The following is a 20,241-nucleotide window of genomic DNA, read 5'->3' as shown; positions in this document are numbered from 1 at the left end:
AAAGTTGTGGAACACCCAGGGCACCTGGGTGGCTCAGTTAAGCGTCTGACTTTGGCTCCGGTCATGATCTCACGGTTTGTGGGATCTAGCCCAACACTGGGCTTCGTGCTGGCAGTGTGGAGCCTGCTTGGCATTCTCTCTCTTTCCCTCTCTCTGCCCCTTGTCTGTGCTCTCTCGGGCATGTGCTCTACCTCTCTCAAAAATAAATAAATAAAAACTTTTTTGAAAAGTTGTGCAACTATCACCACGGTCTAATTCCAGACATTTTTATCACCCACAAAGGAAATCCTTTACCCATATTAGCAGTTATTCCCCATCCCTGGCAGCTAGTAGTCTACTTTCTGTGTCGGTGGATTTTCTAATTCCGGACATCTCATAAAAATGGAATCATACAATATATGGCTTTTGTGTATCTGGCTTCTTTCACTTAGCATGATGCTTTCAAGATTGCTCCATGTTGTAGCATAAATCAGTACTTCATTCCTTTTTATGGCCAAATGACATTCCACTATATGGATATACCACATTTTATTTATCCGCTCATGGTTGGTAGACATTTTGGTTGTTTTCACTTTTTGTCTATTTTGAATAATGCTGCTGTGAACATTTGCATACAGGTTTTTGTGTGGGTGTACATTTTCAGTTCTCGCAGGTATATACCTACGAGTAGAACTGCTGGCTCATATGCTTTCTGTTTACTTTTATGTTTAATTTGTTTGAGGAACTGTCACACTCTCAAAGTGGCAGCATCATTTTACATTCCCAGCAGAAATGTATGAGGATTCTGGTTTCTTCATATCCTCGCCAAAACTTATTATCTGTCTTTTTTGTAATAACCATCCTAGTGGATGTAATGTGATATTTCATTGTGGTTTGATTTGCATTTCCCTAATGACTAATAATTTTGAGCATCTTTTCATGTGCTTATTGGCTATTTGAGTATTTTATTTGGAGAAATGTCTATTCAGATCCTTTGCCCATTTTTTAATTGAATTTTTGTCTTTTTATTGTAGAGATGTAAAAATTCTTTATATATCCTAGATACCGGACCCTTATCAGATATGTGATTTTAAATTGTTTTCTCTAATCTGGGGGTTGTCTTTTCACTTTTTTGGTAGTGCCTTTGACACATGAAAGGTTTTTTTTTTTAATTTTTTTTTATGGTTTTTATTTGTTTTTGAGAGACAGACACAGTGCGAGCAGAGGAGGGTCAGATACAGAATGTGAAGCAGGCTCCAGGCTCTGAGCTATCAGCACAGAGCCCGACGCGGGGCTCGAACCCACGAACCGTGAGATCATGACCTGAGCCGAAGCCAGGCGTTTAACCAACTGAGCCACCCAGGCACCCCGACACACAAAAGTTTTTAATTTTAATGAAGCCCAAATTATTTTACTTCCTTTTTATCACTTGTGCTTTTGGCGTCATGTTTAAGAAACTACTAATCATTTACAGCACACACACACTGAAAAAAAAGGGAAAACAAGAAATCAGTGCCTAATCCAGAGTCATAAAGATTTATACCCATGTTTCCTTCTAAGAGTTTCATACTTTTAGCTCTGATATGTAGGTCCTTGATCCATTTTGAGTTATTTTTTATATATTATATGATTTTGGGGTCCAACTTCATTCTTTTGCATGTGGATATGCAAGCTGGTATCCTCAAAAATCCTTTAAGCTTGTACCTAAAGCTTGATGTTCCTATCTTCTTCTAGGCTTTGGGGTATCTCTCTCCTTCATTATGGTAGAGCTTTGTCTCATGTTGCCATGGACATGGTCCTGTTTTTGTTTATCCTCCAATTTATTCCCTTTTTTTTCTCAGTACCTTATATGTAATGTGTATTGAATAAGTGAATTTTCTGTGTGGTCCGAGTTTAGGGTAGCAACTTAATAGCTGCAGAAATAACCCTTTTGGAAAAGTAAGTAAATAGGAAGGGATCCAGTTGTTCAAGGTGTGTATGCATGTGAGCATCCTAGCCGTGTGCGAGGGGCCTTTGAGAGCAGCATCTGGAAGGTACACACACAGGTTGGTGAGAGAATATACCTGAGTACTGGTTCAGGGATGGGAGCCAGCATTTACAAGAGTGTGCTTGCACACATTACACCACGTGGTCCTCACAGTGCTCTTGTCAGGCTTACGTCATCACTGTCCCCATCTACAAATGAAAAAGTCAGAGGTTCTGGGAATCTTAAGTGATTACCCATATACCTAGGAAGAGGCCAGGCCAGAGTTGAACACAGACAACTCTTTCACTTTACAAATCTGATTCTTACTAACCAGTCTCAGCTTCTCGTAAAAAAGTAAATATGGACAAAAGGCTCCCTAGTCCTTTTTACAGACTTCCTAGCTCTTTACTTCTCTCTCATATTTTTTTATTATTCCCATATACAGTGGGTCCCATTTTTATCCCTCTAGAACTGAATGACTAGAATGACTTTTATTATTTTTCCCTTCTGGATCCCACATTTTGATAGACTTGTATTTATTAATAGTGTTTTCCATTTAAGTACACTTTGCCACACCATGACTGCTCATCAGGTTCCTGAGTAGTAGGGGCTATATCGAGCATTACAACACAGATTTTATATATTTCCAGTCAACTGCAAAAAAATAAAAAAACATGACATTATGCCTACTCTGGGCTGACCAGTCAACTGTAAATGTTTTTTTACCCACTGGAATTTTAAAATATATCAACTCACCAAATCTGGAACTAACCTAAATGTATAACACTAAGGTAGAAGTGAATACAGTTTAACTTTTGGAGGAATATTCCATAGCCGTTTGAAGTGATGCTTATGAGGAGTTAATAATAACTTGGGGAAAGACTAATGTTATATATTTAGTATAGAGGAGGAGAAAACAAAACCTCATCAGCTCTGTGAAGACAGGAGATGTGTCTGTCTGACTCAATTATCCCTCTCTGAGCCCAGTACAATACTGGCAGGGACATAACAAGCATATAAGTTTTAGGAGAGACAGTTTAGAATTTAAAAAGGCAGTTTAACATCATGGGTAACAGCCAAGCTCTGGAATCTGTCAGACATGGGTTCACAGTCTGGCTACACTATTTATACAGTATGGGGTGGGGTATTAATCTTTTCCTCCTCTGAAAAATGAGAATAGTAATGATGTTTCCATCGTAAGACAGTTGTAAAAATTAAAAACATATATGAAGGCACAATAGTGTCCATGGTATGTGGTGAGATAGTGCTCAGTATATATCAGCTGCTACTATTGCTATTATTATCTTTTAATATTATCTTTTTTCTCTCTTTATTGAGGTATGATTTACACAAAAATAAAGTGCGTAGGTCTCAAGTATTGAGTTAGATGAGTTTTGACACTTGCGTAACTACCATCTGCAACAAGTTAGGAAATACTATCACGGGGACGGACACCTGGGTGGCTTAGTCATTTGAGGGTCCTACTTTGGCTCAGGTCATGATCTCACAGTTCATGGGTTCTAGCCCCACATCGGGCTCTGCGCTGACAGCTCAGAGCCTAGGGCCTGCTTCCAATTCTGTGTCTCCCTCTCTCTCTGCCCCTCCCTGGCTTGCACTCTGTGTCTCTCTCTCAAATATAAATAAACATTAAAAATGTTTTTTAATTATAAAAGAAAAGGGAAGTACCATCTCAGTAGAAAGTTCTCACAGTGTCCTTTCCAGTCAACCCTTCTACTTCAGAACAACCATTTTATGGCTTGTGTCTTTAAATATTAGTTTTGCTTGTTCTTATACTTAATGTAAATGGAATTAGATAGTATATTTTTGTATGTGTTTGGCTTCTTTTGCTTAGCATAATGTTTTTTGAGGGTTTTTTTAAATGTTTATTTGTGATACAGAGAGAGACAGAGCATGAGAGGGGGAGGGGCAGAGAGAGAAGGAGACAGAACCGGAAGCAGGCTCCAGGCTCTGAGCTAGCTGTCAGCACAGAGCCTGACGCGGGGCTTGAACCCACAAACGTGAGATCTGACCAGAGCCGAAGCCAGAGGCTTAACCGACTGAGCCACCCAGGCGCCCCTGTTTTTTGAGTTTGATCCATGTTGTTGCATGAGTTTCAACCACATTCCTTTTTATTGCTGACTAGTATTCCATCTTGTAGAGCAACTACATTTTATTTATCCATTTTCTTATTGATGACCATTGGGTTATTTCCAGTTTGGAACCTTTATTTTTGAAAAATTTTTAAGATAATAAAATCTTTTTTTTTTTTTTGTAAGTAATTTAAGTAATCTCTACACTCAGTGTGGGGTTTGAACTCAGAACTCTGAAATCAAGCGTCACATGCTTGGGGCACCTGGGTGGCTCAGTCAGCTAAGCATTCAACTTCTCAGGTCATGATCTTGCAGTCTGTGAGTTTGAGTCCTGCTTTGGGCTCTGTGCTAACAGCTCAGAGCCTGGAGCCTGCTTCAGATTCTGTCTCCCTCTCTCTCTGCCTTTCCCCCACTCATGCTCTTTCTCTCTCTCTCCAAAATAAACATTAAAAAAAATTTTTTTTTAAGGGCCACACGTTCTACTGACAGGTCCAGCCAGATGCCTTTGGAGCTTTTAAAACTACAGCATCTATGGATATTCTATGTCAGTCTTCATGTGGCCAAATGTTTTAATTTCTTTCAAGTAATTACCTAGGGATGGAATTGCTAGGTCATAGGGTAGATATAAGCTTAACTTTATATATGAAACTGCCAGTCTTTAAGGTGATCGTAGAGGGCGCCTGGGTGGCTCAGTCGGCTAAGCCTCCGACTTCAGCTCAGGTCAGATCTCACATTCGTGGGTTAGAGCCCTGTGTCAGGCTCTGTGCTAACAGTTCAGAACCTGGAGCCTGCTTCCAGTTCTGTGTCTCCTTCTCTCTCTGCCCCTTCCGCTCTCTGTATCAAAAATAAATAAAACATAAAAAAAAGGATTTAAGGCAATGAAATCTCTTTATTATTTTTATTTTTATAATTTTTTTTAATTTTAGAAAGAGCACAAGCAGGGGAGAGGGGCAGAGGCAGAACACGGGAGAATCCCAAGCAGGCTCCACACTTCAGCATGGAACCTGAAATGAGGCTTGATCCCATGACCCTGGGATCATGACCTGAGTCAAAATCAAGAGTTAGACACTCACCCGACTGAGCCACCCAGGTGCCCTGAGATCTCTTTGTCACAGAGGCAGTAATAAGCATGGCATCTGAGGTAGTCCAGCATGGCCAGAGAAAGACTTTGGAGCTCTATTGACCTGGCTTCCCATCTGGGCTCTGGTATTTGTAATTTGTGCAACCCTGGTTAAGTTATCTCGGAGACTTGGTCTTACCCATGAAAAGGGAGTGTTAATTAGATCATGTATATTAATAACTAGCATTCTACCTATTAGTGGCATACCAAGATGGGGCCTGCAATGCAGGCTATAAGGGATACATAGTCTGTAAAGAATGTAAAAGCAGTAATAAAACCCAAAGTCCATTTGCTTTTTATCATCATTATGCACCTAAAATTCTGAGCAGTGTCAGTGATAAAATACTTCTTCCTGCCTCCTCCTCCTCTCATACAGCATGCTACTCAGCAAATTATAGGGACTCACAACAAATAGTAATTATAATCAGTATTTAACAAAGTTAAGCAGGAACTAAAAGGTTGTAACTTGGAACTTAAATGAGATTTAAAACTTTTATTACAGGTTCTTTGTGCACTTTCTGTTTCTTCTAGGTCCCCAGTGTGCAAACAGTACTATTTCCAAGGGTCCAGGGAAGCACATAAAGGTCTATTCCCCTCTAAGAGTCATCTCAAAACAGTCCCTCCTCTTGGTTTCTTAAAAGTTTGAGGTTTTCTCCCTTTATTTTTTACCCACCTTTTAATTCTGATAGATCATAGACATATTTTCTTCCATTGTATTCTACAACATAATTGTAGATTGTGACCCAGTATCTAAGCCATCAAGGCCAAAATAACTCCTCTTACTCTGTTCCTTATTTAAGTAGCTTACCAAACACCTGTTCTAACTTAGAAAGCCCTTTATTAATATTTTTTGTCAATAGTTAACTTTGTATTTTTGTAGACTGTGGTTTGAGCTTTTTCTTAATACTCTCTTCATCTCACCCACCTTTCAGCTAGCTTTTACCATGTGAAAATTAATCATAAGTATCATATTTGTCTACTGTGGCCTCTGTCTTCCATATTTTGGATGGATTACTGATTTGAGGACAAGACAGTAATGCTAGAAGCATTCATCCATTTCTCACATAATACATAAGAGCTCAGGCCCTCAAGTTGAAATCCTGTTTCATGTCACCACTGTTAGTGGTGCCATATTAGGCAGGTCTAATATATGTGGAATTTTGCTTATTTTTACACACCAAGCATTCTCCAACACCAAATGGGTGCCCTACAATTTAACTCAATTCTGACACTATCAATCTGGAGACAGCATCACGTCGTACAGGTTAAAGGTTTAGTCCTGTGACTGCCAATCACAAGTCCATGTTGTCACCTGTGCTTTTGATCAACCATCTATAGATTGGAGGGTCCAAGAACCTCTTCCTTGGATTTGATTAATCTGCTAGAATGACTCACAGAACTCAAACATTTTACTTACCAGATTACCCATGTATTCTAAAAGGATATAATTCAGGAAGATAGAAGAGATGCCTAGAACAGTATGTAGGAAGGGGCACAGAGCTCCAATGCCCTCTTGGAGTGTACCACTCTCCCCAAATCGCTACATGCTTCCTAATGCACAAGCTCTTTGAACCTCCTCTTTTGGGTTTTTTTGGAGGCTTCATCATGTAGGTGTGCTTGATTAAAACATTGGTCGTTGGCGAACTATTCAACCTCCAGCCCTTTCCCCTCCCCAGAGGTCAGGAGGGTGGGACTGAAAGTTCTGACCCTCCAGTCATATGGGTAGTTCCTTTAGCAACCTGACCCCATTCTTAGGTGCTTTCCAAAAATCACTTCATTAACATAAACTCAGGTGTGGTTGAAAGGGATTTGTTGTGAATATCAAGACATCCTTTTCACTCACTTGGGAAATTCCAAGGTCTTTAGGGGTTCAGATATGGGAAGAAGACCAAATATGTATTTCTTGTTATAAATTACAGTCTCACAGCAGGTTACCTAATCTCTCTCAGCATTGTCTTTCTTATATGTGAAATGAGTAGTGATACCTGTTTCTTAAACAAGACAATGGATATAATAGAGTGCTGGATTAGTGTCCTATTGCTGCCATAACAAGTTACCACAGACGTAATGGATCAAAACAACACAAATATATTATTTCACAGTTCTCTAGATCAGAAGTCTGACCTGGGTTTCACTGGGCTAAAAGCAAGTTCTGGACAAGGTTGTGTACCTCTTGGAGGCTGTAAGGTAGAATTCCTTTCTTTGCAGTTCCCAACTTCTAGAGGCTGCTGCATTTCCTGACCCATAATCCCTTTCTTCCATCTACAAAGCCAGCAATAACAAGACAAATCCCTTTCACACCTACATCTCCTACTTCTCTGCAGCCAGGAAAGGTTCTGTGATTTTAAGGACTCGTGTGATCATAATGGGACCACCTGGATAATCTAGAGGACTCTCCCCATCTTGAGGACCTTAACCTTAATCACATCTGCAAAGTCCCCTTGGCCACCAAACATAACATATTCATAGGTTCCAGAGGATCAGGACACACATTTGGGGGTGATTTTTCTGGCTACCACGAGTACTTAGCACTGTGTCCAGCCCTTTGTAAGCCCTCAGTAAGTGGCAAGCATTCAAGGCCCTTGGTACTTTGGGAGATTGCAAGCTAAAGATGTGACCAGCCCCTCCTGCCCAGGCACAAGTAATTTACATCCTGGTGAGAAAATGAAAGAGCTGAAGACAAATGATTGTGACCCACAAAGTGTGACCAGAGCCATGTGTGGGGTTTCAACCAAGTGCCGTGGGGGAGTGAGAGGCTCAAGTCAACAAGTAGTCTGACGAGTCTGAGCAGAGTGAATGCATGTAAGTGCAGAACCTGGAAATAATGTGGTTCAACCCACCAGAGAATCTTTACAGGACAAAAGGTAAGAGGGAAGGAGAAGGCAGAAGAAAAGCCTTTCTAACTAGACAGTTGGGAATTAGAGTTGTTCATATCTCTCAATTCTACCCACTAGTCCCACTGGACTCATTTGTTCATTTGGGCAACAGATATATGCTGGGCTCTGTTTCTCGCCCTGGGGATACAGTGAGTAAAAGACACAAAGTCTGCTTTCTCGGGGCTCAGTCTGGTGAAGCAGACTACCATGTCAGCACAGAGTCATAATCCAGTGTGACAGTAGGAACCCACAGGAAGGGTATGCCTCCCTCCCAAATTTACAGGATAGGAAAGGCATCTTGAAGAAAGTGCCTATAAACTGAGACTTGAAGAATGAGTTGGGGGTTATTAGTTAGCATGTTTTGGGCCACAAGTAACAGCCCAATCCAAATGACCTTAAACAATGAAGAACTGATGGTCTTGCTTAACTGGAAGTCCACAAGTAGAGTAAGCATCAGGATTGGTTACTCTGATCACTCTTGCTCCATTTTTCTCATTCCATTGGCTGGGCTCTCCTCTGTGTATTGACCTCACTCTCAGGCTGGCTTCCCTTGTGGTGGCAATTCCAAGTGTCACATCAGTACACCCAACATCCAAAAGAAGAAAAGTATCTCTTTCATAGACTGTCTCCCGAGAATGAGAAAACTCCTCTTCAGGAAGCCTCCCAGCCGCTGTGCCCCCTGCATCTGATTGGGGTCACAGGCTTATTTCTGAGCCAATCCCTGTGCCCAAGTAAATGCCACATCCAATTTGGCTTATACCTAAGTTTTTAAACCTATCAGTATAGCAAAGACAATGGGTTTACGCTTGCTAAAACACATGGTCTAATTTGGCATGTGGAGGTAAGTAAATAAAAATCTAGGTATCCTTAGGAATGAAGGAAGGTGCGAACAGAAAACAGTATATAGGAATGCCTGGTGACTTGTTCTTTCATTCTCCCTTGTAAGACTTGGTTCTGCCACTTTATACCTTCTGCTTTTCATGGATTCTGTTTCTTCATAGCTCTAGGTTTACCATGATTTCTCTCTGTGCATGTTTTCAACCTCAGTATCTATCAATAACTGCCTCATTCCTTGTTTCTCATTCACATCCCCAAGCTCAAGACTCTGGCCCAGTTGACCTTACTATACCAGGCTCTACCTACTTTAAGTAAGCTCCAAAAGATGAGGAATTTTGTTTTGCATTCTGCTGTATCCCCAGTGTCTGAACGGTACCTGGTATGCAGTGGGTGCTCGATAAATTAAGTATATCTCGAATAAATGAAAGATCAACTTTCTAGTTAACTGGCTGCCTTTGAGTCAGATACTCCTCTGGGCAACTTTTCTGTGGCTATGGTGATGTCCCTTGAAGGGACAGTGGTAGGATCAGAAATTTGTTTGGATCTCACTTTTACTTACTTTCATCTGAACTTCAGTTTACTTTTCTGCAAAATAGGATCAATGAAACCTGCCCTTTAGGGCTCAGTTGTTCAGTATCAAGTGAGATCATGAATATGAAAGTACTTGAATATTGTTAAGGTACCAGACAGTTTAGTTCAATTCTGGTCACTCACATGCACCTAGAAAACACTGGTGGAAAGGAAAGGCTGGTTCACCTGTTCAGTTCTGCTTCTCAGAACCTCTAATGGGCTGTCTTCTTGTCCCTTTCCATTTGCTCTGCCAGGGTCACTCAGGATGTGTCAACTGTCTGGAGTGGAACGAGAAAGGAGAGTGAGTATCAACCAGAGCACCGAAGAGGGTGCTGGAGGGGGAGTGGGGAGGCTGGGAGAGGGGACTTTCCTCCTCCTCGGTAGATATAAGGAAAAGAGACTACTGCTCTTTTCTCTGTACTGAAGTGTAGTCCACCATTATCCACACACTGTTGAGCAGTGAATTGGATGACCACCCAAACCTGTTTTTTTGATAATCTAATGTGTTTAAGGAATAATGAGAAATCCTTAGGACAGAGTAGGAGAGAATCAACTAATGTTTACAAGATATACTTGAATTCTGTGACATCTCCTGTTCCCCACGCTCTGTGTGACCTCACTATCAGTGGGGAATGTGGGGTTTGGGGGTGGGGCCCGTGAGAGGAGAGGTAGAACCCCTCATTCTGCTTGCAGCTTGCTGGCCTCTGGTTCCGATGACCAGCACACAATTGTGTGGGACCCGCTGCACCACAAGAAGCTGCTCTCCATGCACACAGGACACACTGCAAACATCTTCTCTGTCAAGGTGAGCAGGATAAGACACAGAGCAACTGAAAGGCATAACTGGTCTGTGTGCATGGTTGTATCTGCACATATGTGTTCCACATACACCCTGGGGTCGCAGACACCTTTGTGATCTGAGCATCTGACGGTGATTCCTGGAACTCCATCTCGTTTCCATGTTCTTCATCCTCACTTAGAGCCACTAGGCCAGCTCTAGATGAAATGCTGTTTATATTTATTTGAGTGGTGATGGTGGGTGGTGTGGTTCCAAGCATGAACTTAGATAGTAGGCAGACCTGTGTTTGACTTCCTGCTCTGCCTTTTGGAAGCTGTGTGACCTAGACAAGTCACCTGACCTCTCTGAGCCTCTTTACCCTCTGTAAATAGGAAGTAGCTTAGGAAAATCCCCTGGATCCATGAATAAATGAGTAAATGAATCATTTAATTTTAAAAGGGAAGTAGCCATCCACAGTCTTGATACTACAGTCCAAAAAGATGATTTGTAAAACGGCACCTGGCACAGGTGTTTTAACTGTTCTCTGAGCTGCTGATCTGTTGGTGAAGGGAGTTGAGCTGAGGCGAGGTGGAAAGGGAATTTACAAGTGTCTTCAGGCCTCTGAAGCCCTGTAAGTGGAAGTGACATGAAACTTGTGCCTTCTGGTCCCAGAGAACAGACTTGGGATTAGTGGCTCCAAGTCCATAGAAGCAGATGTGCGCCTGATGAAGTAAAGAACTGTGTAATGCTTAGAGCAATTTGGAGAAGGTAGAGTGGGCCCTTGAGACTGTGGTAAATGTCCTAGCACTCTGAGGTACTCGCAACATTGGGAACTTTATTTGCCAGGTTGAAGTTTGGAGGAAATGACGTTTAAGGATCTTTCTAGCCCTTTAATTCTATAATGTATGTATGTGAGTGATACTGTCCTTAAGAAAGCCTCACTAATCTAAGAAATATTTTCCTAATTAATATCAAGAAGAATTACAAGATACATGAAGAAAGTAGATTTGAGAGCCGAGAACCTACTTACTTCCCTGAACACTGCCTCCTTCCCAAGCTCTGATTTTCACCTCCTGTTCCAGGGACCAATCCTAGATGATTTTCTGCAATTTTAGAGACATATCAATGCTGAATCACCTCTTGTGTGACAAACCAAGATGGTTTCTGCCCCATGAAAAGTGTTAGGTCCAATTTGAATCTTTGGGGTGGGATCTGGGAAAGAGACCTAAGCCATCACATCGGCATTGTAGAGCACAAAATGTTGAGTTCAGAAACTGGAATTTGACAGTGGTCTTGTAACTCCCTAATAGTAAGATTTGGGGCAAGGCATTTACATTCACAGACCCTCAGTCTCCTCTTCTGTGTAGAAAGTGTAGAAAAGGAATTCTTCTCTCTTCAGGTAGTAACACTCCACAGATATTTATTTAACCCACAAGCTCCCCCTGGTGGCAACTACAGAGTGTGGTGAGTGTGGCAGTAGCCTTCAAGGGCTCGCCTATTTATTTCTGTTGTGCATGAAGGATATTCTGTCTCCAGACAGGATTAAAGACTACTGGTTGCCCCTAAAAATGATCTAATTCCATCCATTTCATCTAGCCCCTCCCCTGGTTAGCCAATAGAGAATGGTATGTAGAAAGTAAATTATTGCTTTTTTGTGAACATTTAAGTCTACTAGGACTTGAGCTGTTTAAGTGCACAATAATGCCCCACCCCCAGCACCCACTCAGTCTTGTTGTGGGCTGGGAGAAACTTTTCAATTAAGAAAAAAAGATAATTAAATCTTTTGAACTCAAGAAAGAAGAGAAAAAGTCAACTAAATATTTTTCTTCCTCAAAGCGAGATGGTAGAATGGCATGCTTTTAAAAATTACTGTTCAAAGCTATGTTTATGGCTGGTTTATTCTTACCATATGTCATCTGGAATATTTAGTTCTCAATTTCCTCAGAATGGTGGGATTTTCATTCTTTATAATAACTGTAGGGAGATGTTTCCTCCTGATGCTCAGCCCTTCCCCAAGGGTCAACATTGGAGCCATTTCTAGTATTTGCTATTATGAGGAGTGCTGCTCTGGGCATTTCTGCACAGGTCCCTTTTTTCTAATAGAATCATTTCTCAGAAGTGGACGTTTGGGGTCGAAAGATAGAAACAATTTTTTACTTTGTTACCTATTGCCAGAGAGTTCTCTAGAAATATTTGAACCAATTTAAAACACTACTTTCTCCTTAAAACACTGGAAGTCCTTTTCACCTTAAGACTAATTTATTAAGTAATCCTCAGGCTATCAAATATTCCTCAGGAGGCAGTATGCATTTGGGAGTCAGACAGACTTGAGTTTGAGTACAGCTCTGCTGAACCTCAATTTTTAATGAGGTTATTTTTTAAGTATCAATAAGATAAGATACCTACCCAGGTGTCTACTGCAAGATAAATGCTTAGTAAATGGTAGCAGCTGTGATTATCATCCACTCAGTTCTTACCTGGGGAAGAATCAGAGGAAGATTTCCTAGGTAGTCCGGTTTGGCGAAAGTCAGGACCACTCTGTCAAAGTAAAAGTATATGTCCCAATTTTGACCTGTAGGCCTATGGGCTGATGCTTGAGATCCCAAGTTTTCTTAGTGGAAGGAAAGAGGGTGCTAACATCCAGGCTAGTCGTCTTCCGTGGCCACCCCTGTCCCCGCTGCCTGCCAATCTCTTCTTCAATCTCTCTGGAGCAGTTCCTGCCTCATGCTGGGGACCGCATCTTAATCACGGGGGCTGCCGACTCCAAAGTGCATGTCCACGACCTGACAGTAAAGGAAACAATCCACATGTTTGGAGACCACACAAACCGGGTGAAACGCATCGCCACAGCGCCCATGTGGCCCAACACGTTCTGGAGTGCTGCTGAGGATGGGCTTATCCGGTAAGGGCCTGAGGCATCATCAAGCGGGGCCTGTGCCTCCCCTGCCCCCACTGCATGTTGGCTCCCCCACCCCATCTGCCCCTACTGCTTCCTTCCACAGGCCTGGATCCTTCCCTCCAGCAGAGTTCCAGCCTCATTTGTCTGCCCGGGGCGCTTGTCTCTGGACATAAAGCTGGGAACATTTGCTTGTCTGCTCTCATCTTCCCCACTCTTTACCCTCTCCTGCACTACATCCGGGCCTGTCAGCCTGCTTTCACCAATGCACAGAGTTGGCCTCCTCTGGGCTTTCACACTTGCTATTCGCTCCACCTGGTTTTCTCTGTCCCCAGTTCTTTCCATGTTTAACTCTTTCTTACCCTGAGATCAGCTTAAGAATCACCTCTTCAGAAGTACCTTCTCTGACTATCCTGTTCTAAGTAGACCCCCTCCCATTATTCTGTCTCAGCACCCTAAATGTATCCGCTGTAACTCTTATCAACATCTGTAGTTCTTTTATGTTATTTTCTTCTTGGTTTACCTTTTTGTCTGTATCACTCACCAAACAGTGAACTGTCAGAGCAGCTCCAGCTCTGTCTTGTCCCTAGTTGTGTCCCTAGGGCCCAGCACAGTGCCTAGCACGTAGTGGTGCTTGATACATTACTCTCAAACAGTTGATGCGTGGGCATATGTGCAGGAAGGGAATAATCAGAAATCGTAAAGTGGACTTTCCCCTTTTTCAGTGACCTGGATTGTCGTACCTTTGCTCTACTTTTTTCATTCTAAAATGGTCTCATTGCCCTTTAACTCCTTTCTTCAGAGGTGGCTTAGAGCTTTTTCCTTATCTCCCCAACCTGCTTTAATGCCTCCTTTGAGATCTTATAGAATTCTCTCTTCCCTGTTACAAAGGAGGAGAGATATCTAAATCATGCATGAATTATAAAACAGCAGCTAGAAGCAAGGTGCTGATGTCAGACAGACCTGGGATCAATCCTACCTCTGTCACTTGGTGTTTGGGGCAAGTCATTTTACCCCTGAACTTTAGTTTCTTTACCTGTAAAATGAGAATTATCATAATATCTCCCTTGTTGGCCTGAGCATTAAAATTGAGATAGTGGCTGTGAAACCTTTGGATGGTACTTGGAAGACAGAAAGCACTTGGTCGGAGGCAGGTACAACTCTGTGTTACTCTTGTTGACCTTAACTAACCAGACTGCCAGGGCAGCAGGTGGAGGCCAAGCAACTGGGCTTGGAACCTAAGCACTTAGGCACAGGCACACTCAGGGAGGGTGTCCTAGCAGGGGGTGAGCATAAGCTGGGCCTTCCAGGTTAGACAGGGTTTGGATGGGCAAGGGAAAGCAGAGTGGACTCCACCTTGAACAGAGTTTGTGAAGGCAGGGGTAAATGTGCCACAGGGGGGAATAGAGAGTTCTGTCTGTCATTGTGAGTGACGCAGTTAGAAAACTGAGGAACGACTTTGGTGGCAGGCAGGTCTTGGGAACCAGACTGAGGAGCTTGGCAAAAGTAAATTAACAATAAACTCATGCTAAAAGCATTGAGGAATCTGTGCCAGTTTTTGAGCAGAAGAGTGCAGAGTTTTGAGCAGGAACAAAGGCAGGATTCTAGGAAGAGTAGTCTGGTGAGGACGGCTTAGAGAGGTGAGGCAGACAGGGCGGAGATCATTGCTAATGTCTGGGCAAGAGGTGGGTGTGCACGTGGGGACACCCTCCTCATTCTCTGTGCCTGTGGAGCGGCAGCAGGACGGCCCCCCAGACTGCATCGAGGGCGTGCTACTGCCGGGGATGTCTGGCATGACATTTACCACCCGAGCAGGACTCAGGCTTGTCTTGGCCCTTAGTGTTTCTAGATAGCTCTTGGTGACCTCTAGATTCTCTTTTCTGTCACCTCCGTACTTCTGTTTCCTGCAAGAAATTAGATTAAGTTAGAGTTAAGGAGTAAAACCAAGTGGTTAACGGCTGCCTCCCCAGCTCCGCTCTCCTCCAGCTTCACGCTCACTGGCAGCGTCATCCCAGACAGGCTCCTCGCTTGCCTTTAGCCCCAGCATTCTAATGGTACCTGGGATGGCGTGAGGATCTAATTAGATAATCCATGTACGACACTTAGTGATAATGCTAGACACAAAGCAAAAATTTCTCGATGTTAGTAATCAGTAGTAATAGTACTTTAATGGCAAGATCACTGACATCTGTAAAAAAAAAAAATACAGTAGTCGTATTCACCTTAAGTAGTTATGTGAAGAGTAAGACAGAATGTGTGAGAAGCCTGGCACACAGTGAGCACTCAGGAAATGGGAGTGGTTTCTTTACATTCTTATGATTTACGAACAGGTCAAAGCCCTCCCCAGTTCCTTTGTATAACAAGGCTTTGCCTTCTCCCCTGCCTCACAGGAGGACCCAGTCCCCACCCCTAATGCTGTCCTCTCTCACAGCCAGTATGACCTTCGGGAGAACAGCAAACACTCCGAGGTGCTGATTGACCTGACAGAGTACTGTGGCCAGCTGGTGGAGGCCAAGTGCCTCACTGTCAACCCCCAGGACAACAACTGCCTGGCAGTAGGGGCCAGTGGGCCTTTTGTGAGGCTCTATGACATTCGCATGATCCATAACCACAGGTATGAAGAGTTCAGCCTCCCGTGGGCAAGTCCCTGGGAACGCGCTGCCCTTTCTCTCATTGCCATGCCCTCTTCTTTTTGAAGTGGGTTTTTTAAATTCTGTGATTTTTTTTAAATGTTTGTTTTTGAGAGAGAGAGTGTGGGAGGGGCAGGAGTGGGACACAGAGGACCTGAATCGGGCTCTATGCTGACAGCAGAGAGCCCAGTGCAGGGGCTCAAACTCACGAACTGAACCGGGAGATCATAACCTGAGCTGAAGTCAGACACTTAACTGCCTGCGCCACCCGGTGGCTCTTAAATTTTGTGATTTAAAAAATATAGTTAATCCATGCTTGTTTTGGAAAATATGGTTGTATAATAAACTACAAATAATCCATTACCTGAAAGAAATCACTGTGTATATTTTCTGCTTGTTCTTTTACTCTGAGTATTTGTACAGAGTTATAATCTTGTACATGTAATTTCTTTTTTGCACATGTAATTTTATTTATTTTTTTTTTAACAAAAGTAGAATACATTCAGAACCTCCACAGAAGTCCCAGACCTGAGCAGCTCCACCAGCCTGGGTTTTCAGTGGACTTCTGAGACAGGTGCAGGGACATCTGGCCTGCATTGCTTTCATTTGTGGGTTTGGGCAACCACTGCTGCTCCTTACACACTACCTGACTTGGAGCAGGCCTTGAACCTTAGCTTCCTCATCTGTAAAATGGGGCTGACAGGGTGGTCATGTGGACCAAGACAATGGACAGGACCTACTGGTAAAGCACTGTTATGTATGTGTCCATGGCTATCTAGCTGATGGACCTTCGGGGTTGCTGAGGTGAGGAAGAAAGAGTGCCTCCTTTCAGCGATACACACTTAGGTTTTCCTGTAGGGAGTATGGTCTGGTAGGCCGGGGGTGGTGCTAAGGGTTATAATCTATATGGTTTGTCTTCCCACCAGGAAGAGCATGAAGCAGAGCCCTTCAGCAGGTGTCCACACCTTCTGTGACCGGCAGAAGCCCCTTCCAGATGGTGCAGCCCAGTATTACGTAGCAGGTAGGGCTCAGCCCAGCTCTGGCCCCAAATTCTTGGCTGGGTGCTGATGCTTTCTGGGGCGGTGCAAAGAGATAGCATGGCATGGCGGTCAAGAGCACAGGTTTTAGACTATGGCAGAGACGGGCTTTAATCCTGCCTGCCATTGACCAGCCATCCTGTGACCTTTGGCACATTACTTACCCTTGATGAGTCTTCATTTCTTCTCCATACAGTGAGATCATATGATTAAAATGAGATAAAGCATATAAGGCAGTTGGGCCTAGTGCATATAGTAAATGCTCAACACTTGCAGCTGCTTTTATGATGAAGATAGTTGCTGTCATCAGTGGTATGTCGGCCTCACACAGCTCCCTGCCTCTGTCTCCCACAGGTCACCTGCCGGTAAAGCTACCCGATTACAACAACCGTCTGAGAGTGCTGGTTGCCACCTATGTGACCTTCAGCCCCAATGGCACAGAGCTGCTGGTCAACATGGGAGGGGAGCAGGTGAGTGTGGGTGCCCGAGCTGACTCTGCCCCTCCGCCCCACGTTCGGCTGCCAAGGGCTTGCACCTTACTTCCACTGCCATGAGGCGGACAAGCAACAGCCTTATGGCAAATGGCTTTACAACGAAATATAGGAATAACATGGCATCGTTGGAATGCCAGGAGGTTCGCTGGCCTTTTTCTTGAGCATAGCTTTAGAACTCACAGACTAGTCTTCAAATGCTGGCCTTTAGTATACTATGACTTTGAACAACTCTCTTCATTTTTCTGAGCCTCAGTTTCCTCATCCTCTGTTTTCCTAGGAGGAAGCCCTGGGGCTGAGAGCGTGCAGCCAGGCTGTGGTTAAAGGCCAGCTTTAGGAGTGTTCTTTGATAACGGCAGGTTCCTAAACCTTCTGTTAGCATGTTCTCGGTCAGGATATTTAGTAAGCCTTGCAGAAATCCATTTATTCTACAAACACTCATTGAGCCCTTACTCTGAGACTGACATTTTATAAACATGAAAGAGACAAAGGTGAGATATGATCCATCTCAGCTTGACAAGGCAGACATGGCATGTGAACCAGCTGATGACCTTACAAGGAAAGGTGGATTATGTGCAAGAGAAATGGGATGGAGAATGGACGAATACCTGAGTTCAGAATACGGCCCTGGCTTCAGACTGCTGAGCCATTACCTGGCCTAAACGTAGCATAAGGATGAGTTGAGAGGCATCTAGCAGAGTGGTTTGGAGCCAGACAGACTTGGTTATATGTCCTGGCTGTGCCACATACTGCTTTTAAGGCCCTGGGTAAATAAACTCTGAGCCCATATTTCTTCATCTATAAAGGAGGTGATAATAATAGTACTTCTTAGGGTGCCTGGCTGGCTCAGTCAGAAGAGCATGTGACTCTTGATCCTCAGGGTCATGAGTTCAAGTCCCATGTTGAGTGTAGAGATCACTAAAAAACATAAACGCACTTAAAAAAATCATAGTACCTCTATTCTGGAGTGGTTTCTAGGATGAAATGAGAAGTCATACACTTAGCAGAGCTCCTAAAGCAAAGTAAGAATTCACTAAACGTTAGATATTAATAGATAATGTTTATTGGGAGATGTAAGTAGCAGTGTTACTTGGGGCAAATTGCTTCCCTTCTCAGAGGCTCCCGTTTTCCCATCTCTAAAAGGAGACCTTTGGCTTTGTGACCTCTGAGGACCTTTCCGACTTAAACATGTGATTCTAATTAATGACAGTGTTTTAAGCAGTCCAGCCTACCAGCCAGGAACTAGGAGGATTTTCCTGCCTGAGGTTTGCTCCATAGCAATCCCACCAGGCCTTGCTTGATGGGTCCGTGCTCAGTACTTACTGTGTTTCTGAGAGCCACCAACCCCCAAAGCCTAGCTTTCATCCAGCTACATTCTTACCTCACAGCCTCCATCTCTTTTCTTAACTCTTCCACTCTAGGTCTATTTGTTTGACCTGACTTACAAGCAGCGGCCGTACACCTTCCTCTTGCCCAGAAAATGCCACTCCTCAGGGGGTAAGTTCTCCCTTGGGTATCTAGCTGTGGAGGCTGCCCTGCCCCTTGTGCTGTGGCTGTGATCCTCCGAAAGCGATAGATTCTCTGAAAGAACACTCTCTGTACAGTAAGAAGGAAGATAACAGTAGGTCAGAGAGGTCTGTCAAAGGAGTTTGCATCACAGCCCTTTGACGTCCCTCTGAAAAAGCAATTTCTTTCCGTGGCTTGTGTCTTGAGGACATGTAGCAGTTGCCCTTCTCTCTTGTTCTGAATGAGTCGCCTCACTGACTCTTTCCTAAGGCCTCCAGTTGATTTGGGAACCTCTTCACCCCAACTCCCTCCAAATGACCCCAGCTAAGGGTGATGCCAAGGTGAAGCTGTGTCCCTCTCCAGCCAGCAGAGGGCGCACAGGCTTTTCTTTATGCTCTTGGCCTGCCTGCCTGCCTGTCTGTCAGAACTTACTTTCTGGGAATGGATCTTACCCGGGAGGATGGCCCGTAATGGAACCATCAGATTCCGTGATGGAAGCTGGAGAGCTGCTCAAGAGAAATAAGGACATCCTCCTGAGTTGTTGCTGTTTCTTTCTCCTCACCCCTGCCAGAAGTTCAGAACGGCAAGATGTCCACCAATGGTGTATCCAACGGTGTGTCCAATGGCCTGCACCTTCACAGCAATGGCTTCCGGCTGCCAGAGAGTAGGGGACATGTCAGGTGAGGCCAGCCTGACTTGTTCAGCCCTCCCAGTCCCAGTTACACCTTATGGTACCTACCTTACAATGTAATTTGGAGGGAGGAGCATGTCCTGTAAACCTTCCATCCGGGCACATACCTCAGAGTCTGGGAACTGAAACAAGGGATGTAATGGAGTATTTCTGGAGTGTGGCTAGCAGTTTCAATACCACTCCCACCTGGTAGGATTCCAGTCACACTCAGACTGAAGCTCCAGTCCCTTGGTATCAGTAGTTAGGTCAGGACCCAGGAGCCCAGCTACCTCTTAGTACTGAGCTCTGTCTTAAAGGTGTTAAACACAGAGGAGCCTCCCCCATTATATTTTTCTTTATCCCATACCATCTTTTGGCCTCTATTCACTGTCAGGCCCTATATTGGGCTTTGGATTCAGATGTGCTGAAATCCTCTAAACTTTGAAAGAAACAACAGTCTCTTTAGAGAGATCCCTGGAAGGGACTTGGGTGGTCAGCTACTATCATGCCCAGGAGTTTGACTAAGAATTACCTTTCGGGGATGCCTGGCTAGCTCAGTTGGTAGAGCATGTGACTCTTGATCTTAAGGTTGTAAGTTTGAACCCCACATTTGGCATAGAGTTTACTTTTTTAAAAAAATTACCTTTAATCTATCCATGACAGCTTCATTTCTGTCCCCTCTGTTTTTTTTACTGGTTCAGAGTATCTGGAATTGTGCCCGTTTCTTATTACAGGAACCTGGGCCAAGGATAGGCGTAGCCCCCGCCCCCCGCCTTCTAGATGACAGGCAGACCC

The 20,241-nt window shown here is 43.7% G+C and overlaps 1 protein-coding gene across 3 annotated transcripts in view; it reads left to right on the top strand.

Moving 5' to 3' along the window:
• The window catches only part of WDTC1 (WD and tetratricopeptide repeats 1), a 63,677-nt gene that overhangs the window by 33,666 nt on the left and 9,770 nt on the right, over positions 1 to 20,241 (top strand). For all 3 annotated transcript variants that reach the window (XM_029946093.1, XM_029946094.1, XM_029946096.1), the window contains 8 exons: positions 9,693 to 9,739; positions 10,132 to 10,243; positions 12,931 to 13,118; positions 15,544 to 15,726; positions 16,669 to 16,763; positions 17,134 to 17,249; positions 18,692 to 18,767; positions 19,348 to 19,456. In XM_029946093.1, coding sequence (XP_029801953.1) covers positions 9,693 to 9,739; positions 10,132 to 10,243; positions 12,931 to 13,118; positions 15,544 to 15,726; positions 16,669 to 16,763; positions 17,134 to 17,249; positions 18,692 to 18,767; positions 19,348 to 19,456 — 926 coding nt within the window. The remainder of the gene's footprint in view (positions 1 to 9,692; positions 9,740 to 10,131; positions 10,244 to 12,930; positions 13,119 to 15,543; positions 15,727 to 16,668; positions 16,764 to 17,133; positions 17,250 to 18,691; positions 18,768 to 19,347; positions 19,457 to 20,241) is intronic.

The sequence above is a fragment of the Suricata suricatta genome, chromosome 8 (genome assembly GCF_006229205.1).
Source record: "Suricata suricatta isolate VVHF042 chromosome 8, meerkat_22Aug2017_6uvM2_HiC, whole genome shotgun sequence".
Taxonomy (NCBI): domain Eukaryota; kingdom Metazoa; phylum Chordata; class Mammalia; order Carnivora; family Herpestidae; genus Suricata; species Suricata suricatta.
This window is presented reverse-complemented; position numbering and strand designations above follow the sequence as displayed.